We start from the raw sequence: 25387 nt of genomic DNA on the forward strand, positions 1-25387 counted from the left end.
TTATAACATCTCGCATCTTTCATCATCAACTACCGCCATCTAGGTTGTAACATTTTGCATCTTTTCATCATCAGCTACAAGTACCGCCATCTAGTGAACACTGTAGAACTAAACGAGAAGTGGCTACATACAGGGGACGCACAGCCCACGCCTTAAGGAGCTTCGCCCCTAAAAAACAGGCTCCCGATGAACGCGTTCTCGTTGAGGCCGTCAGGCTCCGTCATGCTGCACAGGCAGTTTGCGATTTGAGCCGATGCGAGCCACCGCCCACGCCTTTGCCGCCATCTTGAATCTGCGGCCGGCTGGTTAGATCGCGTGGTTTCATCTAGCGCAGCCAGAGCCGCGAAGCGGAAAGCGGATCCGCTTTCGCGTGGCGGAAAAAATCGCTCTCGGACCGATTCTTGCGCGCCGGCAACGCGGCGTGGTTTTGCGGCCGCTTGGGCGCCGAAACGAGCCAGTCTATAGGGAGCGTTTGCGGCCGCTTTCGCTCTCTTCGAAGCCAAGTGTGAACGCGCCCTAAAGTGCCGGACGACAACTTCTCGTAACGATTTTCTTTCAAACTGTTAGAATGTACGGTAACATGAGCGACGCGTACAAGATTGAAGTTCGTAAAGTATAGAAGAAGTGCATTTACGATCAGATACTGCCTATCGCAACCGTATATCGTTATTGTCTGCACTTTCAGAACGGCGTTCTACGTCGTATGCTAAGCGTCAAAGCTTTACAACCGTAAATGTTGCACTGCAAGCTACGAAAGCATTGGACGACGTCGGTTCACAAAATGCTCAACAGAATACGACGTCGGATTGGGCATGCGTGCAAAGCCGAACAACAACAAAAAGAACAACGGTAATGAATTAGCGGTAAGTGCGAAAGGAATTCATGAGCATTACCTTTAATTGTCATAACAGCTAATGGGAAGCGCAGCTTGTCACACTATCACCTATTTCGGTTTGGTAAAAGCAGAGCCAAGAAGGCCGGTTTTATGCAAGCATATGCGGTAACATTACCACACTGTCGGGAACTTTTCTCTAGCCTGTCCTAAAGGAACACTAAGATGAAACGGTTAATCAGCTTATATTGATATATAATTATAACCACAAAAGCACTAAGGTAATCAATTTCACGGTCATAGCTTTATGATAAGGGCAGAAAGTCACTGTCGAAATTTCATTAAAAAATGTTCCCGCCAATATCTGCGGGCTGGACGTCACGGGTTTCAGGTTATTTTTGTTATTTTATTATAACTTTTTTTTGTAGCACTGGCTCAAGGAAAAACTTTCTGAAAGTCGGAACATTAATCGTACGACTTCCTCAGAAGCCAATGTGCTGATTTTCGCCAACTGGGAACTACGTAAGCCCCAGTAGACGCAGTCAAAACCTGTGACGTCACAGCGACTGGCGCGGGCATGTCGAGATAACCTCACCACCCTGTATTTTTTTTTTCGTTTTTCGCGCGTTTTGCTATTACAGCAGCGTCCACATGCCTCGACAGCCCACAAGGCAGTGAAAGCTCTGCCGTGTTTCCTGAGAAAGACAGGCTTGTGTGAACGCACCTGACATGCGGTAGAATTCTACACGCTGCAGTGAAATTACTGTCAGTCTCTCCCCCACCTTTTTTTTTCTTTTCCCTCTCTTCTCTCTTTCTAGTCTTTCTCGTCTTTCTTGTCCACTCCCCTAATCCCCCAGTGTAGGGTAGCCAACCCTATGTCTTTCTGGTTAACCTCCCTGCCTTCTCCCTTTTGTTGCTTCCCTTCCTTCCTTCCATCGTGCATTTTCACGCTTGCCACGCGTTTTCTCGCGGAAAAGTGTGACGTATTTGGTATTGCGAGAGTCTAATTTGAGAACACGAGAAAACTCGGTGTTCACTCTAAAGCGTCAATTCCAGGGCCACGAATAAAAAGCAGTCTGTTTTCGATGCCGTCTGCTTTCCTTCCTGCTTAGGCCTAGCGGGCCCTACGCATCGCGCCACACTGCACGCAATTAAAGAAGGAACGCGGCCTTACGTAGCCAGGGCGCAGACAGACACACAAACAAGAGCGCATGCCAGTAGGGCGCGCTGGCAAAAGGCTGCAAGGAAGGTCGGGGCTTTCTTCGAGGTATTTCCACAGCCATTTCCGCGTGGATAGTAGGCGAGCGTCTTTTGCCTCGGAAAAAGTATATTGCCGCCCTGCCAGCTCCTCCCCCCCCCCCGCCCCTGATCTCCTCCAAACTCCGTATATACAGTACAGAGCGCCGTAGGCTGTTGGGGAATTCTAACAGTCCGCAGGGACCGCGGCTTTACCGGGGCGCGCTGACGTAATCGATGGCGTGCCAAGCGTGGCTCGAGAAGGCTATATGACCCGCTCTTGGGCATGCGCTAAGGAGGCCAGAACGCACGCACCTCTATAGACGCGTGGCCCCGCCGCGGTGGTCTAGTGGCTAAGGTACTCGGCTGTTGACCCGCAGGTCGCGGGTTCAAATCCCGGCTGCGGCGGCTGCATTTCAGATGGAGGCGGAAATGCTGTAGGCCCGTGTGCTCAAATTTGGGTGCACGTTAAAGAACCCCAGGTGGTCAAATTTCCGGAGTCCTCCACTACGGCGTCTCTCATAATCATATGGTGGTTTTGGGACGTTAAACCCCACATATCAATCAATCAATCTATAGACGCGCGCACCGATTTTGGAGTGTTTCCGAGCGCATGCGTGCCTTAGATATCTGTAGACATATTAAATTGTCCGTACCTGTGTGTATCTTCGTATGTTTTTTTGTTGTTAATTCTGAATCCATGTGTGCACATCAATATATCTATAACTGTGCGTGTGCTCGAATTATATAGAAATATCAATATATACGTATATGCGTTAACGTTCGTATGTTCTTGATCGCATGAGGTCCGTTAGGAATATATAGACATATCAATATATTTATGTGTGTTTGTGTGCGGTGTGAGCATGTATGTATGTATGTATGTATGTATGTATGTATGTATGTATGTATGTATGTATGTATGTATGTATGTATGTATGTATGTATGTATGTATGTATGTATGTATGTATGTATGTATGTATGTATGTATGTATGTATGTATGTGCGTGTGTGTGCGTGCGTGCCGTATCAAGTTCGGCACATGTGTGCGTCAGCAAAATATGAACGTATCCATTCCCTGTCGAGTTCATCGCATTACACTCCCCACACCCACGCTCCCGTGCTCGCGTCACTATGCCCGTGGGTGTGTTCATTTTCGCAGAACGAATTTGGAAGGTGCCTTCAACCTTCGTGTGATCTCTGTCTGCAAAGTGTTTCAGAGACAAGCTCAAACGACCCGGACGCGATCGACTAACATGTCTACAAGCGCGATGTCACAACGATTACACGTGGATGAGGTTTTTCTTTATGGTGAAACGTGCCAGAAGCGTGGATTATGTCTACGTGTGCGCACTGCCACCTAGCCGTTAGCTCAAATCGAGACAGCTGCATGACGTAACAGGCTTACATTAACGTAGCTTACAGATTTAGCTAACGTGACACTTTTTCGTCATACGTCGAAACCACTGGCTGGTAGGTAGGTAGGTAGTGTTATGCCTGCGAGTCAACAGCGAACGTCCGTGCCTCTGGAAAAGGCAATCTGTGTCAAGGCCAGCCCGCAGTCCGCCTGACGCGAACAACTCAACGGCGTAAACACGCGCGGCGCCTTTCTGGCGCCCACGTGCAGTGAGTCAGCGCACGTGCAAGCGAGCCCGTCGAGTAAACAACTGGCGTCTTCCTGTCTGGCGGGTCTGACGCAATGCCTTGCGACGTCACTCGTCCTTGGGTGCAGCCACCTGCAGCGCAGCCTCTCCAGATTCGTTGAGAAAGAATGACGCGGCCCAGCGGCGACCCCATTGGAGGAGTCTGCCCTGACGACCAGCGGCGCTTCTGATTGGACATTTTGGTTGGACCCGGTGCATATAAAAGAAGCCCTGCGGCGCGTCGCGATCGGGAATCCTAGGCGATCGGCGGTCCTAGGTGAAAGCTGACATGTGTGTCAGAGGGGACCCGTTTGAGAGCAGACCTATGTGTTAGAGAGGAGAGCTCGGCTCTTCGAGTCTCTGTCGGCCCCAGTGCCGAATTTGTAACGCCTCTGTATATATGCTGTACATAAACCTTGTTTAACTCACCGTCGTCTCGTCCGCTCGTCTATCAGCTCTGCGCAGAAGCAGTCGCGAGCTGAGAAACCTACGCTACCAAAACGGCTGGTGACCTCCCCGCGGAGTTCGAAGCAGTGGCGCCTTCGGGACCGTGTTGGCGTCGCCGTCTTTCGAAACAGTGGTTGCAGCGGTGAGATTTTGAGGCGCCCTTCGTAACGTCGTCGGAGGTGCGCGTCGCAACAGTAGGTAGGTAGGTAGGTAGGTAGGTAGGTAGGTAGGTAGGTAGGTAGGTAGGTAGGTGGGTGTGTGGGTGGGTGGGTAGGTAGGTAGGTAGGTAGGTAGGTAGGTAGGTAGGTAGGTAGGCGGACAGACAGACAGACAGACAGACAGACAGACAGACAGACAGACAGACAGATAGATAGATAGATAGATAGATAGATAGATAGATAGATAGATAGATAGATAGATAGATAGATAGATAATAGATAGATAGATAGATAGATAGATAGATAGATAGATAGATAGATAGATAGATAGATAGATAGATAGATAGATAGATAGATAGATAGATAGACAGACAGACAGACAGACAGACAGATAGATAGATAGATAGATAGATAGATAGATAGATAGATAGATAGATAGATAGATAGATGCACAGCCACACTCTGCAGAGGACTATAGCAGACGGCCTCTCAGTAAGTAGTGTTATCGCGGACGCTACAACAACCTTGCAGACGATGATTTGCGAATCCGTCAGTCCCTATCCGGTCTCTTTCCGCATAAAACAGCGGGTGTATTTACCTGGCCAGCAGCGTGCCACGAGGCTCGCTCCTCATTTCTATACACCAACGTGCCTCGCGCCAATTTCGCACGTAGATCGCTCAAGGAGGCGCCACTGTTGTGCTGTCGCCGGGGAGTTCAGGGACAGTGACCGAGTTACGGATGATGGATTCCCCAGGAAGAAACGACCGCCCGACTCCACTCCATCGCGAGGCGCCACGTAGCAGGTCAGCTATGCACGCGAGACGAAGTAGAGAACGTGCTAGGCCACCGTTGCGTATTTAAGTTACTCAAACAAGTCCGCCGGTAATTTCGAACGCGAAACGCTCCACGATAAGCGGGCCAGGTTTTTCAGAAGCAGATTCTGGGCTGAAATCATGAATACGCCTTTCAGGGCCAAGATTAAGAAAGACCACAAGTTTGAAGGCAAAAACAGTCAGGAAGCGGGCTTCAGTCTTTTGCAGAAGGCAAAATGACAGGAATAAGGCTCTTCCGGAGAAGCTTTGGAGCGGTGAGAGAGCGGAGCAGCAAAAAGATCTGAGTTCCGAAAAAAAAATTTTCAGAAACATAAGTGCTTCGTTTCAGTTCGATCAGTGTTTGGGATCATGTTCTGAACATCACCTTCAACAATAATCTAACGAAAAATGGAACACTAATCAATGCGAAAACAATTAACCCGTCCACGCAGCCGCACTACCACCGTCTCCGCAGGCCCCCCCCCCCCCACCTCTTTTTTTTCTTCATTCATCGATTGAGTAGCGCGGCCTGCCCCGTTCTATAACTGAATCAAAATCACATCGACACTTGCTCAAAAGCTTCAGCACTACCTATCGTTCTGTATATATGTCGCTACTAATTAAGTACTGGCCGATTGCAAAGCCACCCCTTATTTAATACCCCCTTCAGGAGGGACTTCAAGGAATTGAAAGTGAAAGTGAAATCAAACAAAAAATTGATCCCTTATGGGCGTGCTTCGCTGCTAATCTCGTCGAAAGACGATAGTCTTATGCCGGCCCTACTACACGAGTGCTGGTGTAATCCGCGGCCACCCGTGGTGCTGTTCTCGTACCGTTTCCGTCCTTCCAGGTGGCAGCACCATGTCGTCTGTAGACGGGGAGATTGGAGGCAGCGCGCACATGAATTGATTAATATGTGGAGTTTAACGTCCAAAAACCACCACGTGAGTATATGAGAGACGCCGGCGCACACATGAAGGCTCTTCAATAGTCTGCAGATGGCCTTTTCGTGCATAGCGTCGCATTTTCAGCGCAGCGTAAGAAATACCAAGGCCTTTAGAATTACGTACCTATGCACATTCTATTACAGGAACACACCCCGTAATACTCAGTTATCGATCCCGCTTCTCAGATATGCGTAATATTTGCTTTCTGGTCGACAATGTTCATATGTACGAATGCAGCCACCAGTTAAAGATGGGTGGGCGTTCGGCAAGTGTTTAACTTTGGCCGGGGAGATTAATCCTGTGACAAAAAAACTTTCTAAAAGACAAAATTACTGTTGCATAGGGCTATGCGAAATGTGTGGCGCATGGTAGCCCACTCCTTTGGTATCCGCCCACCTCCCCACCATAAGCGCAACAAAGGTGCATTCTGCCAACTTGTGCTGATCTTCACGATGCTAGCTATTTGGCAAAGGAGATCGCTAGCGGAGGCGCGTAGAAAGCCTGTCCGGAGCGCGTTTCCGGTAGTCTCGCGTATCTGGCGGTCGCTATGGGCCCACCTATCCGACGAACTCGAGGCCAGCGGCGAGGAGAACTTCCTTCGTCGCTGGCATACCAAATTCTTTTTTCTGAGGAATGGCAAGCTCGCCGCCCCAATCACTACCTGGTGACCCCCCTCCCGCTGTCTAGCACATGCAGAAGGGGACTTGTATACATATATATATATCTGTATATCTGTATCACCTTTTTCATTTAATCACCCCATTGTCGTTGTTATTTGTAATCGATTCGGGCAAAGTGTGCTGGTCGACACTTGAGTTAAATTTTGTATAGCGCCTTCTTCATTGATTGGCGCCTTCAGTCAGTTTTCTTACGCGCAGATTGTTGCTGATGCCTTATTTGGGGGGAGACACGCCCCCCCCCCACTCCCTTGTAACCCCCCCCCCAGCCTCAAGGCCTCTTTTATACCTCCGGGCATGTACTTACTGTGTACGAAAGCAGCATTGTTTCAGGCGACAAAAAAAGAAATAATACCTACAGTTGTACAGCGCTAAGTCGCTACTTGTTCCCACCGCGTGTTGAGAAGACCTACCGCCGCGCATGATTAAGCCTGCTGGAGCACCACGCGCTGCACAGTAAATAGAAGGGTACATTCCCCCACATACATTGTACCTCGGTAGTGGTGCTTTCCTGATTGTACATGCACCCTTTGTAGTCGTGAAGCTCGATGTTTTTGTCATGTACTTTATCCTTGGTTGGAAGTCAATAAACTTCTCTTTGTTGCGAAATATGTGAAGACTGAACGTCTGAGCTTCTACAGTAAGGCCCACGGGACGGCTTTAAGATCTCCCATAGTCGAGTTCTAAGTACTCGAAATCGTTACCCACTCTTTCTAAACACACGCATACCGTACTACGCCCAAGAATTCTCGTTCAGGGACATGAATAGCTCCCTATTTCCGGATATGTTTTCCTGCAAGCGTGGGCTGAATTCCCAGCACATTTCTCTTCACAACAGTACTAATTTCCGCCCCCATCTACGCACACACATACTATATTTACACGCGTCTGACGCAATGGCGACTTATGAAATCATGACCAACCCCTTCGCTGCCGCACAACAAAAGCATGACTTTATTATTTCATAATCTGTTAGTATACACTACGCATTGTGGGCTTCGAGTCTAACATCAATATTTACCTAGAAATCACTCCGCGTAAATATCAGAAACAAATCTCAAGGCCTTGCGTGGTGCATGCGCCAGAACAGATTACATCAGTTGAAGGCGGACTGTGACCGCTAATCATCGGTCGTCATAGGAGGATTTAACCAATCCTGCAATTTTCTGCAATATCACGAAGATTCTCTTCTTCCCTTTGGCTAGGAATGACAGGCGAGAACTCCCCGAAAAAGGAAAAAAATTCCCTGCACGGAACATCACTGGGTTGATGTGCAATTTTTGGTCAATGCGTCCTCATCCAGTGTGAGGCCCACGATATGGCTTTCAGCTCTCTCATAGTAGAGTACCGAGTACTCCGAATCGTTACCCACTGTTTCTAAACACACCCCTACAAGTTAACCTGGCAACTTTCTAAATTTGGAGCAACCCCACATATTCCTCATTCCCGGAATTCGAGAGAACGACTCCCTCAAGCCACTTCAAACGTTCGGCACTCTTTTTTTTTTCTTTTTTCATACACACACAAGCACGACGTTGAGATAAGCGCTTGAAGAGGACACGTTGTGTGGGTGTGCGAAACTCCGAAGCAGCTTGAAAGGCGACACTAAACTCCCTGATCACCGACACGCGCACATCACTCCCTAGAGATTACCCTTTTGCCGGAACGAATGGCAACAGGCAGCAAAGCTCGTTATGCACCGCTTCGGAAGCGAGTCTAAAAAAACGGTGATGCTATACAAACTGCACGACTCGGAGCCTGAGGCAAAGCTGAACGTTTGAAGCTTTGTAAACGGATCGAAGAACATTTCGAGGCTGCTACGCGGATACATATAAAATGAGACTGTTGTGCGCCAATCTTCAGAGACTGGTGGCCAGGGTTTAGGTACTTATTTGGCAATTACGGATAGAAAAGTTGGCTTGCGGCGCGTTTCTATCTATCTATCTATCTATCTATCTATCTATCTATCTATCTATCTATCTATCTATCTATCTATCTATCTATCTATCTATCTATCTATCTATCTATCTATCTATCTATCTATCTATCTATCTATCTATCTATCTATCTATCTATCTATCTATCTATCTATCTATCTATCTATCTATCTATCTATCTATCTATCTATCTATCTATTTATCTATCTATCTATCTATCTATCTATCTATCTATCTATCTATCTATCTATCTATCTATCTATCTATCTATCTATCTATCTATCTATCTATCTGACACTGCGGCTGCGTTCTCAATAGGGGCAATGTTCAGAAATGCCCGTATACCCTTATTAGGTGGTCAAATATTGATCGAATCTGAATTTTCGCCTTTAAAAGCTCAACGCGATAGCGATATCTTGCGAGTAGTGCGTACTTCAACCACTGCAAAATGACCTGGGTCAATGAGGCTTTCGCAAATGGCTGCATTCTGTATAAAGGGTATAGCATGCTTTAAAGAGCGGACAATTTGGCACGGAAAATCTTTTCGAACTTGCTATGCACCCACTAAGTGGCCTCAAGGGAATATTGCCACGTTCCATTTCCCAAGTTTTTGTTATCGTCCCAAAACACCACACGATTCTTAGCGCAAACCGCGCCTGCAGTTTTCTAGAAGGTTCCGGACTGTAGTAGATCATTTCGATAAGATCACGCCCACTGTGCGAACGGTACAGATTGTTCTGGAAGCTACGCCACCGCCAGCGATAACGCTGGAACATTCGACGGCAAGAGTATAAATGCCGACGCGCTTCGCCGCTTGTCAGTTGTTGATCGAAGGCCGACGCTCCGTTCGCCGCTATCAGTCCGAGACTGCTATCTGTGCGAGACTGCTGCTGTAATTGGACTTTCCGTTTACCGGGCACAGGTTCGCCCAAATAAACAGTTAAACCCCAACACGAAGTCTCCTGTCTTCGGCCACGTCACGACCCCGTGACAATATTATGGGCAGAAACGCGTGTGCCTCTTGTAGTGGGTGACCGGCTCTAAACCATGAAGTCATTACGATAGTCAATTATTTAAAAATCAAGGCACCGTTCCATTCATGGCCTATCCTCCTATAGGTGGATTGCGCCAGGGTGTTGAGGAACCAACCAATCACCCACATTATCTGACGCTCTATGGCAATATACGCTTGTAGAACGTATAAACACTGCGATAATATATGTAAGATATTAAATGCCATATTTGATGTTTAGCGCGAAGGTTACTTCGCTGCGTTTCCAAGAAGATGAGTGTATTTCCAAGCAGACGCGTGATCGTGTCGTTGAACACCCGCTTGCCACGCAGACGACCCGAGTACGATCCCCACCCGCACCAGGATGTTTTTTTTTTTCAATTTTATTTACATCGTCCTCGATTTTCCAGTCAAACTTAAGATGACGATTTCTCACTCACAACCAACGACGGCGGGATTTCTGCGAAACGAGCTCTTTAACACTATCGCGTTAAAATTGATCCGGGGTGCCTCACCTTCCAGCGCACCGTACAGGAGCAGGGGCCCCATGCCAGGCTATATAGCCTTTAGCCTCTGCTCCCGATCCTGTAAGAATTTCAGGACGAAATAAACTTCAATTCAATTCAATAACGTGCACTGACGTCGCACAGTACGCCTCCATCGATATGCGACCGCCGCGACCAGGGTCGAATCCGCGACCTCCGGGTCAGTAGCACAGCACCCTAAGCGCTGAACCACTACGGTGGACGATTGATTGATTGATTGATTGAGTGAGTGAGTGAGTGAGGGTTGAGTGAGTGATTTATTTATTGATTGAGTGAATGAGTGAGCGAGGTGAGTGCGTGAGTGAGGGAGGTGAGCGAGTGTGTGAGTGAGTGAGTGTGTGAGGTGAGTAAATGAATGAGTGATTGATTGAGCGTGTGAGTGAGTGAGCTGAGAGAATGAGTGATTGAGTGTGTGAATGTGTGAGTGTGTGAGTGAGGTGGGCGAGTGAGTAAGCTTTTGATTGATTTATTGAGTGAGTGAGTGTGTGTGTGACTAAGTGAGGTGAGTGACTGAATTATTGATTGTTTAATCGATCGATCGATTGATTGATTGATTGATTGATTGATTGATTGGGTGTACTAGGTGACTGAATGAGTGAGTGTGTAACTTGTAAGTGTGCGAGTGAGTGTGTGATTGAGTTATTGATTTTGTATTGAGCGAGTGCTTTGTCTATTTCGTTCACTTGTATGCGTTCGTTATAGCCCATACCTCCATGTGTTTCTTAAGCAGTCCGTACCTCATTCCTTTTCATTCTGCGAGGCCTCGCCGTGGTGGCCTTTAGTGGCTAAAATACTCGGCTGCTGACCCGCAGGTGGCAGAATCGAATCCCGGCTGTGGCGGCTACATTTTATATGGAGGCAAAAATACTTTAGGCACGTGTATTCACATTCTGATGCACGTTCAACAACTCCAGGAGGTCAAAATTTCCGGAACCCGCCACTACAGCATCTCTCATAATCATATGGTGGTTTTTGCAACGTGGAACACTAGATATCAATCTATCGATCATAAATTTCATCCTGCGAGTGCCCCGAAACTGCTCGTAGCTCCGCGACGTGCAATCTAGATCGACAAATCAGCTCCGTTCAACCTGCTTTCATTCCGCTTTTACACAAACAGAAGACAAGGGCATATTCTTTCACTGCCCGGCGTTCACAGTCAACAAAGCAGACCCATTCCATCGCCGCACTTCTCAAAAGTGCTGACCTGCATGCTCTAGTGGTCGATACAGAACAACGTCGCCGTTCCATCGGACGTGCCTCACGCAAAGTAGTCGCAAATATCGAATTCGCTATCAGAGCGAAGAGTCGCTACGTTGCTCCTCTCGAACATCAAAGAGGCACGTGCCGCATCAGACCTGTCCATAAGTGAAACATCGCTGCCAGCACTACAGACGACAAAGAAACGGGAGAACTACTTCAAGCGCCGAGCAACAAAGGAAAACGCGCTTCCTAGGCCTGCATTTGTTTTCCCTTCTTTTGCGAGAATGCCTTGTTACGACTCCTCACGAGTTACCAACTTCAAAGGCGGCTGGTCTTCGGAAATGAGGCCCTGGAAGGTCCACCGGTGACGAGCGTGTGTTGGTAGGCATCGTTTGCCAATAATTGGTGTTCCCCCCGATTGTGGCGCTGTCGGCGATCGGCTGCGCTCTGATACGGTGATCGGACGTTTTATGTGGGTCACTTTGTTTTTTGATGTTGCCGCATTTCGTTTGCGCTGGTATATGGGCGCTTTACCGTTATAACTTCCAGAAGCAACTGAAGTTCTGCGCTCCGAAGCATGTGGATGGATGTCCCATTCCCGGCATGGAGGAAGGCAGCTTGGAAGGGGGAGCGTTGCGCCATGCGAGAAAGAGAGAAAGAAAGAGATAAGGAAAGAAATAAAGAGAGAGAAGTAAATAAAGAAAGAGAGCAGGAAATGAACGAAGAAACACCTGTCACTTGACGTCATTACGCAGTCGTCTGCTCGAAACAAACGACCGGAACGCAGACGAAACCGACCTCAAAAGACAGACGACCAAATTCGTCCGGCGCATCTGCCAGACGGAAAAAGGACAAATCCACGCACTACTTTTTGCCACGCATAGATACACTGCGCGCGTCGTCATGCACGCGGCGCTTGTGTTACGACGCGGTGTTTTCTGCCATCGTAATGCGCTATATTGATCCGCGAGCTTTGAAAAACGCGTCATAAAAAGAAATGGAATCGGAACAAGGAGAAACCGTAAGAACGACGCCGATTCGACAGAAAACAAAATGGCGACCAAAAAAAAAAGGAGCAACGACGAAGAGTGCGTGCGACGAGAGACGAGCCAAACGAGCACTTGGCTCGGCTCATTACGGCTTTTTTTCTCTCTCTTTCCTGCGACCATTTTGCCGCGTTTCTAGATGTCTTTGCCGTCACAGCCCTCCTTTACACTGCGAGCTTCGTTACATCGAGCGATCTGGAAATTGATCTCAACACTGGTCCAGGTTCCCTTTGATTTTGATTTGCCAGGAAGGGGCGGAACAAGGCACGTTCGAAAGACGGATATATATATATATATATATATATATATATATATATATATATATATATATATATATATATATATATATATATATATATATATATATATATATATATATATATATATATATATATATATATTACAGAGAGAGAGAATACGGGACGATGTAGTATGGAGAGGGCGGTTCAGCGATTGCCCAACAAACAGAAAGGGAAGGCACCGAATCGGCACGGATCGAGCTTCTTGAATCCATACACTCCACCACCTCCTCTCCTGACCTTCTATCACGTCTTTCATCAAACAGCCTCGTCCAAGCGCATAAGTCTCTCAAAAAGAGCGCGTCTTCAAAGCTGCGTTACACACCAAGAGCAACGGCGAAGGGTGGGCGGAGATTCCACATAACGTCGTATGCGCGTGAGAAGCATGGAACAGACGTACGGAGCGCGTCGTCTGCTCGAAAGAACATAATCCTAAAGTTGGCACCGTTACGAAAGATGCGCGCGCCTGCCGCCAGGGTGCGCCGAACCGCGTGTTGTGTGTACGTATAGTAGTTTTGGTTCAACGAACTCGGCTTTTTTAAGCGCGCTTGGCTTCGTCCCGATATGTCTTTCTTCATCTCATTCAAAGCGCACTGCTTGGCCGTTTTCTTTACTGAGAACTGAAAGAAGAGAGGAAAAGGCTCTTCATCTTTGCGAAAGGTCATGGCGGCAATTAAGTGTGTGTTTTTTTTTTCGGCTGCTACAAAACGATCCGAGCTGAAGAAGAGAGGTCATCGTCGTCTGCTACCGATGCACGTCGTTTGTCTGTTCAGCTTATTACCTTGAGTCTTTCTCTAGATTTTGTCTTCTTCGAACTTCCTTGGTCCTTTTGATTTCAGTGTTTCGAAAGACGCGTAGGGTCTTCGTGCAACTGATTGCGGTGTTATGCGGTGCAGTTTTTTGACCGAACGTTAAGCATAGCTGCCATCAAAGGAAACAGAGTCCCGTTCTTATCCCATAGTTACCGACTTTTTTTTTTCGAACGTAGGAGCGTCGTTATTTAAAAAAAAAAAACGGGCACTCGAGCAAGCCCTGGAAGGCACCATTACAAAAAAAACAAAAGAAATTTAGCTAAGGCACATTAAAACTAATTATCATGTCTGAATACGCGAATGCGAAGCGCACTTCATTAAAACCAAAAAGCAGTCAGGTCTGCGTGAGCAAATTGTCTTCCCAGTTTTAAAACAAAATTTGTTGCTCTATAACTTTCTTTCCCCCCTCCCTTTCCCCAGTGCAGGCTGGCCTACCGGGGCTCAGGCCTGGTTAACCTCCCTGCCTCTCTCTCTCTCTCTCTCTCTTGTTGCTATAGCTGCGTTTCGACCAGGAAACATTTACATTATGGCTATACTGTAGGGTGTTCGAAGTTACAATTTACGTGCTAAATTATACAACCACTGCATACTGGCAGTTCTGAATGATATGAATATTAGACCACTGCATACTGGCAGTTCTGAATAATATGAATATCAGAAATGTTCTTATCATTGGGAATATCAGAGATGTGATAGGAATATCAAAGATATCCCTATTATTGTAGGATAGGAAATCGGAGAACGGCACAATGGGCAAAAACAAAAGGAGCTGCAGATATTCTAGCTGCCATCAAGCGAGAAACATGGACCTGTGCTGGTCACGCAAAGCGTCGAACAGACAACCGCGAACAGTAAGATCAATTACAGATTGGTTATCGAGAGATGGAAAACTCAGTTGGGGAAGACAGAGTTAGATGAAATGACAAAATTAAGAAGTTCGCGGGGATAAACTGGAATCTACTTGTGCAGGATAGGGTAAAGTGGAGATCATTGAAAGAGGCCTCCATCCTACGTGGACAAAGACCGATGATGATGATTATGATGATAATTTAAAATAATTACTTAGGACTTCCAGGTCACAAGCTCTATCTTGAACCGCTATGTTGTATGCTGAATGCGTGGGCGATCGGAAATTGTAGGCGATTTTAGTCAACTGGTTTATTTAAAAAAGCTGAAGCAACCGAATTGAAATAGGAATTGGTCATAAAAGTTTAGTAAATTCGTTGCAGTTGTTTCGCAAATGCTTTTATAGTTATGAAAATAACTGTTGTGAGATAAGCATACTTCAATTAACGCTCTCTGTTTTAACAGGTCAATGCCGTAGCTACTTCAATGTCTTCGTCCACTGTTACAATAAACAGTATAACGATATGCCGATGAGGCAAGCCGCCGTAGAGGGGTGCGAAGATTTTTACTACTAGACGTTTCTTTTCACCTGCTCCTACATAGCACACTACATGCACCTCTATCAAAAAAGCATTCATTGAAGATACGACCACCGACACCGGAATCGAACCTGCGACTTTGGGGTCAGCAACTGAGCATCGTAGCCACTGCATATTTCCGCGGTGTTCTAAGAACTCAAACAGTCAAATGATTTGAGGCAATGAGAACTGAGATTGTTGCTCTAACGGTACCGTATGAATACAATTAAACGAATTACGTCAGATTCGTATTAATCATCACTTTCGCGCAAGCGCAAATTACATATTCGCGCTTTGATTATCGCTCATCAACTGACTCATGCTTCGGGGTAATAAACCTATAACAATGATTTTTTTTATTTTTTTAATATGGGGCAGGACCTTCATGGCATATGCGCGTATGGGTACATGAATACATGAAAGATACGTACATTGTCAAAAAATTGGCAGTGTAAATTCGACAGGCTGTAAACAGACGTAAGCCTCTCAAAAACTCCAGGGAAGTCAGCCAGGGCGATGATGTGGTTACGGCATACTCGGCTGCTTACCCCGAAGGTCGCGCGGGTTGGAACCAGGCTGCGGCGGTCGCATGTTAGTGTATAGGAGAAACGCTATAGAAGCCCATGCTCCGAGCAATGTCAATGCACCTTAGAGAACCCTCCAAGAGGTCCATACATCCGGGCACCCTCCACAAGGGCGTCCCTCGTAATCACGTCACGAATACGTCGTGTGAAATCCGGGATGTTAATACTGCTCCATCGGATCCGGGATTAACTCCGTGACCCCAGCTGCGCATCTCTTCGACGTCACGTGGACGCATCCGATTTTCCGCCGATCCCAATTTGGGGCCATAAAATTTGCATACACTTGTAGTATCGAAACAAACGGGGCTGGAGGGGGGGGGGGCGAAATGAACAAGCTTCTATCTCTGCATTAAAGCTCATCCGCGTACAGGTTTTACAGGAAGTTTAATGAAAGACAGGAAGTTTAATGAAAGCGTTTTAATGGGCCTGCTCATTTGCATGCCAGTAAAGCGCTTTAAGCCTGCCCCAATATCCTGAACGTACAACCTTATTAAGCGAAGGTCGTTCGGCAAACATTATTCGGAATGATAATGTCGAATAAAGAAGTGGCTGACGGTGGAAGCAGTGCGGCGCTTAAAAAGCACGCCGTTTTATATTTATGCCTTACTTAAAGGCGACGTTTTAAACACACGCATATTTCACGCGCTATATTTTCGACGGGGAGGAGGCAATTAAAGGGTCATAAAGATTACTAAGCTGTCGAGGATCGTTGGTGTACACGACACAGGGTAAATGCGCAAAGACGAGGCCAGAGAAAGGTCAGCGTTGTTTGTGTAAGAGGCTCTTTCTTGTACTCGTCTTTTGCAAGTTACTCAAGTTCGCTATAAGATGACGATACCTACCTGCCTTATTTTATGCCCTTTAAGCGTCATTTATTTTGTTTTTTTATTGTTTTCTTTTGTTGTTTGTGACCATTGCAATACATGTGTAAGATAACTCCTACACGCACTACTACATAGCACGAAAGTATTGCTTTGATGACCGTTTTCAACCGTAATCAACTGACGTCACATCTGTCACGGAAATGACGTCGGTAAATGCTTGGGCACACACGACCGGCTACGATAGCTGGGTATGCCATAACAGACTCCACAAAATGCCCGTTCTTTTCACGCACAACAGAAGCATTTCAGTACACATGCTAACTCGTTTACTGAGGTGAATTACTTGTATGCTTCATCGAACGCGAAAATTTACCGTTGGTGTCGCCCGCGTCATCGGCGTCAACATTAATGGCGCAAAAGGTTGTGCGATCAGACGTTGCGGTTCGGTCACGTCACCGGTGTTGACCCCGCGACGACCGCAGGGGTTTCTTCGTTTCTTCACGTTAATACGGGACTTCGCGAGAACTCTAAACTATTAAATAAAAGCGACGTTTGCGTTTCGGTCGGCGCCTTTTACAGCGAGATCCTGCCAACCTTCACCGACCGGCGGGCGTTCAGCTCACTGCATAACAACCACAAACACCACCACAACGAGGCCGCCAACGCGTTCATAATGCATTCCGGGCTGCATGGCACTGAGCGCCGCACTGATCCCATCGATTCGCATCGCTGATTTCGGAGGCGTAATTACTGTTGCACTCGATTACAACTCAGTTTCCCCTCTCCTCCCCGGCACTCATTCATTCATTTATCCGTGAGTACTCCAGTCTCACGTACTCGTTCGAATAATAGAGTGGTTCGAATAGAAGCCCCCCCCCCCCCCATGGAATGCGTGTATACAGGTTGATCCATTCCTAATGACCTGAGCGAGTGAGAAACCCTGCGATGTTCGAGTCACCGAAAGCTTGCTTCACTGCATGGTGTATAAGCTACAGCATGCAGCTAACTCAAAACACGCATGCCCTGCGGAAAAGCCAGCTAAAAGTTTCGGGGTTGTTTGTTGAGCGTCGATAACTTCACCTGCCTGCAACTTGGAGAGAATCAGGTTACGATGTGTCAGCGTATAATAATGAAGGCTCGGACTCCGGAAGAGAATGAAATCCCTAGTAAGGACGAAAGAGCGCACTGATGAAGTTTTAGAAGCGAAGATGGAATAACTTTTCAATCGTTTGGGCTCTCTCGAGGATATTTCGCCGTCGGCGTCGCCGTCATGGTCTGTATAAAACCCAGTTTGATAGCATACCTCCCTCCCCCTCCGCATTGTATGCTTCACCCGCGGATAGAGGCGAGCTCGTGGAGGCGACGTCTGAAGTAGAGATCAAGCGAGCCATCCCGTCTCCATCGCCTGTAGGGTGCACGCGATAGCATACCCACGCTTGTTAGACCTGTCGTCCGGTAGTGCTCAAGCAAAGAAAGAACACCCTGCCTGTTGTAAACGAGCACGAATAGACGTAGACTGTGAGGGAGTCGCTTGAGCAATGGTGAAACTTTATTTTAAGGACCGGTCGCCAACGCTGGCACGCGCACCACCTCAGTAGGCAACAGTGTATGGCTCGCATACCCAGCTATCTGCTGCGCCCTCAATGTAAATAGATCGCGCGAAAAGCGTACCTCTCCCTTGGAGCGGCCGATGTTTCTTGCACCAGTGTATAGTAGAGCTACGTCAGATCGGATCCAAAGGAATGCTGTCAGGGTTACTTTGCAGAAACTTACCATTCGTCGCTACTGGATTCACTGCTTCATCATCGATGTGAAATCGAGTTTTTTAGAATTAAGGAACATGACGTATCAATTGTCTGTTAGGAACAGAGAGCGCGTGCGACTTGCTTCAGTGGCACGAACACCAAGTGACACTCCTGTTTCTCTTACCAGCACTTCCGGTCAAGCAATCACTTCCGCTTACTCCCCGCGTTGGTCCAGTGGTATTGGTGTTCCACTGATGACCCGAAAATCGCGTGAACGAATCCCGACGGCCGCAATTTCAAAGGAGGCTGCGTGCTACCGGCTCGTGTACCTATGTAAATTGATTGATTGATATGTGGGGTTTAACGTCCCAAAACAACTACGTGATTATGAGAGACGCCGTAGTGGAGGGCTCTGTAAATTAAGACCACCTGGGGTTCTTTAACGTGCACAAAATCTGAGCACACAGGCCTACAAGATTTCCGCCTCCATCGGAAATGCAGCCACCGCAGCCGGGATTCGATCCCGCGACCTGCGGGTCAGCAGCCGAGTACCTTAGCCACTAGACCACCGTGGCGGGCGTGTACTTATGTTAAGGCGGACGTTAAAGAACTCCGGATGATCGGAATTTCCTGAGCCCTCTACTACGGCGTTTCTTGTAATCGTTTCGTGGTTTTGGGGACCTTGCGTGATGTCATGGCATTTTCGGCTGGTCGTTTCAAAACGATCTAGAGCACTCTGGAGTAATCTAGCAGGTGGCATCGTGTTTGGCTGGTTGAAAGAGAACGTGCACTTAGCGTTCGGCTGATTCTTCTTGATCCCTCTCCTGTCTCCCGGAGCACTCCGAGCTGCTCCGAGCCCTCCAAGACGGAGAAGTGCGAGCGCTTACGATCAGGTAATCGCAAGCAGCGTGGTGGTTGCGGCGGCATCACGTCAGATGATCGCCAACCAAGGCGGACGATTGGGCCGGGGAGCGATACCTGACCTAGGAGTACTACGCGGTAGAAAACACGGACGAGAAACACACAAGGGCAAGCCTCGTCTTTTTTCCCGTTCGTGTTTTTTTTTTACCGCGTAGAACTCTTAGATCAGATGATCGCGTCGTCTGTTATCTGCGCAATTGCGTGAGCACGTCTAGTAGAGCATGCTTATGTACTCAGCAGACGCCGTCTCCTTTGTCAACCTACTTGGAGACCAGCGGCAAAGAGAGAGAGAGAATAAAATGAGGGAAAGGCAGGGAGGTTAACCAGAAAACGGAGCATCCGGTTTGCTACCCTGCACTAGGGGAAGGGGGAATGGGGAAGAAAGATTGGAAAGAAAGCGAAGAGGGAAATAGACGCGCGCGAAAAAAAAAGAGGGGGGGGGGAGCTGGGGTGCTACAGTCTATACAATAGGCCGCTGCCACGCAAAAAGTTCAGTAGGGCCTTCACTGATTTTCTGTGAGCACACAAATCATGTCGTCTTTCCAGCACTGATTGTTCAGACAAAGGTCTGTCGTCAAGGCGAGCTAACGCAGCAGCTAGTTGCCGTCTTTGCACGCTGTAACGAGGGCAGTGACAGAGAACGTGCTCTATAGTTTCATCGCTGCCGCAATGACAGCAAGCAGCACTGTCTTCCATGCCGATTCGGAAGGCGAAAGCTTTGGTGAAGGCGACACCAAGCCATAGTCGGCAAAGCACCGTTGTCTCGAGTCGGACGGAGGCCGGAGTCGACGAGACGTGTCCAGTCTACGCAGTCGCGTGTGCCGTAAGCACTCGGTGTTCCACAGGGATTTTAATTCTGCATTAGCGATTTTTCGGATGGTCATTGCCGCATCAGGCCTTGAAAATGGTATAGATTTTTCTTCACCATTTTCGTGTGCTGATCGGGCAGCTGCATCGGCATGTTCGTTGCCCAATATGCCGCAAAGCCTACGAAGGCGATGACGACATAAACCGTGCCTGCGACCAGTAATTCAACCAGCTGAGCGTTCCCTTGTTCTGACGGCTTGTTTCATCGGCGCGTCGCCCATTTTGTTTGAAAGTGCGGGAATCTGCGGCTTGGCTTCGACAGGGCTTCTAATAGAAAACGGATTTTCGCTTAGGCACGTAGTTCTTCCTGTGTCCCGTTTTCCTCCGGCAACTAGTTTGGCTCTGCAGCTTGTACTCTGACTCAGAGTGCGGGCAACACCTAAGCTGATTTGATTGATGATTGATATGTGGGGTTTAACGTCCCAAAACCACCATATGATTATGAGAGACGCCGTAGTGGAAGGCTTTGGAAATTTCGACCACCTGGGGTTCTTTAACGTGCGCCCAAATCTGAGGAAACGGGCCTACAACGTTTCCGCCTCCATCGGAAACGCAGCCGCCGCAGCCGGGATTTGATCCCGCGACCTGCGGATCAGCAGCCGAGTACCTTAGCCACTAGACCAACGCGGCAGGGCGAACACGGAAGCCGTTCACCTCTGAGTCAAACGACAGAGGTCACTAGTCCGAGATAGCATCAATATGAAAAAAAAAACCTAGCCCTTCACAGTGACGATGATGATGACTGTGACTCCGATAGGCCAATCACATTCACTGCAGCGTTTATGGTGTCGCTGTTTTAAGGGTTTCACGTGTAACTGGCTCTAAGTTATCATCTAATATCCGCTGAAACAGCGCATATATGCGTTGTGTTTCGCGTGCTTCTTGTACCGTAAAGTTCACTTCTCCTGCCTATTTGCGTGCAGTGCGGCGACGATGATGGCGGTAGCCGACGCTCGTCCGAGGGAGGGCGCCGCAAGCGGAGACGCCGGCGGCGCCTCCTGTCGGCGGGACCGTGCTGCAGCGAGAGGCCCACGAGCACGACCACGGCGGGCGCCGCGGCCATGTTGCTCAACGAGCCGTCCACCATGAACACGGTGGCCGGCGCCAGGAACGCGAACGGAACCAGCCAGGGTGTGTCGGACGCTGGGAGCGTCGCTAAAGAACAGGTGAGAGCCCACATTTCGGAGACCACCAGAGTCGGAAACATAGTTTTTAGGGGCGAAGCTCCTTAGGGCGTGGGCTGTGCGTCCCCTGTAGCCTGTATGTAGCCACCTCTAGTTTAGTTCTTGCAGTGTTCACTAGATGGCGGTACCGTCCCCTGTATGTAACCACCTCTAGTTTAGTTCTTGCAGTGTTCACTAGATGGCGGTACCGTCTCCTGTATGTAGCCACCTCTCGTTTAGTTCTTGTAGTGTTTACTAGATGGTGGTACTTGTAGCTGATGATGAAAAGATGCAAGATGTTATAAACTAGAAAGCGGTACTTGTAGTTGATGAAAGACGCGAGATCTTATAAAACAGGAATGATATCACATATGGCGCGTGTCATTGGTTGAAGGCAATCGTTCGATTTAGTGCGGCGGCGTACGCTAGGGGGAGCGATGTAATAAAATCGAGTGGGCAAAATGTACAGAGGATTCATGGTTTACCAGGTTTACCTCCGGAGCTTCGCCCCCTCATCATAATTCACTTCGTGGATATGGCGGAATTTTTTTAAACAAATGAACGCGTATCTGCAAATGTCACCGGAACTTCTACAGGCCGGACTATACAGGAGTCCGGATCGCCCGTGATGCTGTTCTAGTACCATTTCCGTCCTGCCAGGTGGCAGCACCATATCGTCGGCAGAGGGTTTTTCCGTGTATAGCGTCCGATTTTTCAGGGCAGCGCTAGAAACACTAAGGCCGTTAAATTACGTATCTATGTGTTTTCTAGTAAAAGAACATAACAGAATATATATACGTATTGATGTTTCGCCTCAGATATGCCGAATATTTGATTTTTTTATTGACAGTGTTCACAAGTATGAACGCATCCACCAGTTCAAGATGGCTGGGCGCTCAGCGAGTGCTTCAGCTTTGGCCGGGTGGCTCAATCATGTGACAGATAAAGTGATAGACAGAAAGCAGACCGACCGATAATTCTGCGTTCAAGTTGGTTCAAGTATCCCAAGAAAGACTATCGCATTAAAAAAAAACTAGAGGAAACTTTGGCGCTGCGACCATTCAGCCCCACTGGGAATTATGGGTAGCACACACGTTTGCCTAGTCTTCGTGCTTGCGGGCTTCGAACAAACTTGCGACTTCGTTTACCCTCCTGTTTTCGCGTTTGTTTTGGATATAATGGATCATTGTGGACTTCGCAAGCCGACTTGAAATGGTGAGCCTAAAAGCTTTAAGGTGGTGAAGCGGAACTGTTCAACATTGGTTGATTTTTCTTTTGATTTGCACCAAATGCCTTCGGTCCGCGCGAAGGCCAACAGAGCCGAGAAAACGACGATTAGGCAAATCCGAGTACTACCCATAATTCTCATGCTCGTTGAAGCAGGACGCGTTGCAGCTTCCGTAAACACTAGCGCCAGAGTTCGCTCTAGTGTAGTAATAGAAAACTCTGCGGTGACAAGGTCATGCTTCAGTCACTTACAGCATCGGTAAAAATACAAGTTCCGTTCTCAGACCTGTGGCGCACCTACCAGTAATTTGAGCTAGTCGAACTGTGGTTTCCGTTGAAAGCTTGAACACATTCTCGCTGCTAATGTAAGCCCTACGTATGTTTATCATTAAATGTTTGCCGTCTTTATATTAAATATTTTGTTTCACTTACACTGATGTCAGAATATATGCATAAATTTGATGCGATGTTCAAGTTTTTTATCGAAAATCGGCACCGCCGACAGGAATTTCTTTAAATATCACGTCACACCTCAACGTCATGGAAGTGAGCTTATGTAATTACATGGGGCATTTATACGAGTGCCCCGGGATAAGCTGACATTGCTGTAGGCGGAGCTAAGGTATTCTTTGAGTTGTAACCAACAATAGTGGACGGACGGACGGACGTCCACTATTGTCGGTTACAACTTAAAGAAAACCTAAGCTCCGCCTACAGCACTGTCAGTCTTACGGACGGACGGATGGATGGATGGATGGATGGATGGATGGATGGATGGATGGATGGATGGATGGATGGATGGATGGATGGATGAATGGATGGATGGATGGATGGATGGATGGATGGATGGATGGACGGACGGACGGACGGACGGACGAACGGACGGACGGACGGACGGACGGATGGATCGACGGATGGATGGATGGACGGCACCAGCACATCGCTCCGATTTCTGTGTATTGTTCAACAAACTGTGCTATCTAGGTTCCGCCTACAGGTGTAATCATCAGTAGTGTATTAATGATAGGGACGGCTCGCTTCACGGATTGTTTTATGAAGAGTTTTATTAGATACTACGTAACTACACCCAGCTGTAATCCGGTTTTGCATTGTCTTATCGGTTGTTCTTTTTCTGTGTTCCCATCAGCATCTATACTTGCACCTGATGAAATATTTTGTTGAAAAGCTACGGAATCCTATCATATCTTCATTTCGTTTGTATAATCTTAGCGTTCCCTTGTTGTTGTTGTTTGTACTGAAACATGTACCCATTCCAGCTATTTCTCGAAAGCGAGACAGCAGTACGTATAAATAAGAAAATATAGAACATAAAATGATACCAAGTTCTCATTTTATTATTGTACCTAACAAAGTAAAAGCAACCCCTTAATTACCATGACATTCCTCACCTGAGATGTAGTTGTACGACTACATCATGCGTATATGTTTCCTATCTATCTATCTATCTATCTATCTATCTATCTATCTATCTATCTATCTATCTATATATCCATCTATCTATCTGTTTGTCTGTCTGTCTGTCTGTCTGTCGATCGATCTCTATCTATCTATATTCTATCTCTATCTATCTATTTGTTTGTTTGATTGATTGATTGACTGTTTGTTTGTTTGTTTGTTTGTAGCTAATTTGTACTGATCGATCTTTTTTCTAGGGTGAACAAGGAGCCGAGCATCTTCTACTGGGTCCTCTGGTAGACGTGCCCCGCTAAAGACGAGATCCCGACCCCCATCCGTTCCCATTGCACAAGACGCCACAAGCTGGTTCAACCTCTATAGCAACTAGTGGCGAGAAACACCCACCTCCTCTATCTCGCCTCCACACGCGATAGCGACCTCAACTCCTGCAACTAGACGCTATGACAAACAAAAAAGCTGCAGAGAGGAAACCATGTCGTGTCGACTCGAAACCCACACCAGCTCTCTTGGCCCGACACGCTGCTCAAAACACAGGCGAAAAGCTCAACACGACCACGACAGTGACCAAGCAAAACAAAAGAAACACAAAACAACAAGCCTGAGCAGTACACTAAGACCGCATTTGCGGATGGCATTTGCGAAGAATTGCCGTTTTGGAACTTTCTTCTGGATGTGTGTGTGTGTGTGTGTGTGTTCGTGGGTAAAGAGTGAAGTCGGCGAGGGCTAGCCGGTTAGGCCTAGCCGGTTAGGCCTAGCCGGTTAGGCCTAGTGGTGCTGGCGTCTGGTCAGCGCAGCCCAATTGTTTCGGGTCCAGCGGCAGACGATCTGCTCGGGAGCAGGAACAGCGCTTCCGAAAGGCCACGTGATCTGCGGTGAGGGTGACAACCCACTCAAGCGACGGGATGACGTTTTACGACGCGCCAATCAAGGCTCAGGGGTTTCGTGAACATCAGACAGCGCCATGTTTGATCCGCGAAGCCACGTGACACAGCGTGGGTCTCCATCAAAACAGTGTGTCGTGGTTTGTGTGCACGTGTTTGTGTGTTCTCGCGCGCAACATGAAAGGCAGATGAGCACGAACAGACGACAGTGATGTGCTCATTGTGCGCGCCACCTAGAGGCACTCCCTTCAAACACTCATACGGAATTTTCTATCCTGTCTCCGGCAGTGTCTGTAGATGGCTTGTGTCTTTCAGCTTTGAGACCGTGGTTAAGATGACGGGCCCGCGGCCTCACCTTTCAAGCTCACCAGCATCGCGCGTGCTACTGTAGGCAGACCTGAGCGATATATATATACATACATGTATACTTTTTTGTCTTGAAGAGCAGCAATGCGTACCTGAGACCAAAAAAATTCGCAATCCACTTATTTGGTCACTGCTACTCTCGCGACAATTGAAGTGAAATGACATTCTCGCTTTTGTTTCTCGAAGAGAGCAGCCAGTGTATGGTCCACAGTATTATACTTACACATGCCTAGTGCTTTCCTGCATAGAACGTGAAATGCCGTGCCATCGTAGCGTCCGTCACATTTAGCGTCGAATGTGTTTTCGCGACTGCGCAAAAACGCACTGACTCTGTACATAG

At 47.7% G+C, this 25387-nt stretch overlaps 1 protein-coding gene across 1 annotated transcript in view; it reads left to right on the top strand.

Moving 5' to 3' along the window:
* Positions 1 to 24419, top strand: part of LOC119179352 (somatostatin receptor type 2) — a 152982-nt gene extending 128563 nt beyond the window's left edge. The window contains exons 2-3 of the mRNA XM_075868801.1: positions 20897 to 21139; positions 24037 to 24419. Of these exons, the coding sequence (XP_075724916.1) occupies positions 20897 to 21139; positions 24037 to 24093 (300 nt within the window). The 3' untranslated portion in view covers positions 24094 to 24419. The remainder of the gene's footprint in view (positions 1 to 20896; positions 21140 to 24036) is intronic.
* Positions 24420 to 25387: the final 968 nt, after the last annotated feature.

The sequence above is a fragment of the Rhipicephalus microplus genome, chromosome 7 (assembly GCF_043290135.1).
Source record: "Rhipicephalus microplus isolate Deutch F79 chromosome 7, USDA_Rmic, whole genome shotgun sequence".
Taxonomy (NCBI): domain Eukaryota; kingdom Metazoa; phylum Arthropoda; class Arachnida; order Ixodida; family Ixodidae; genus Rhipicephalus; species Rhipicephalus microplus.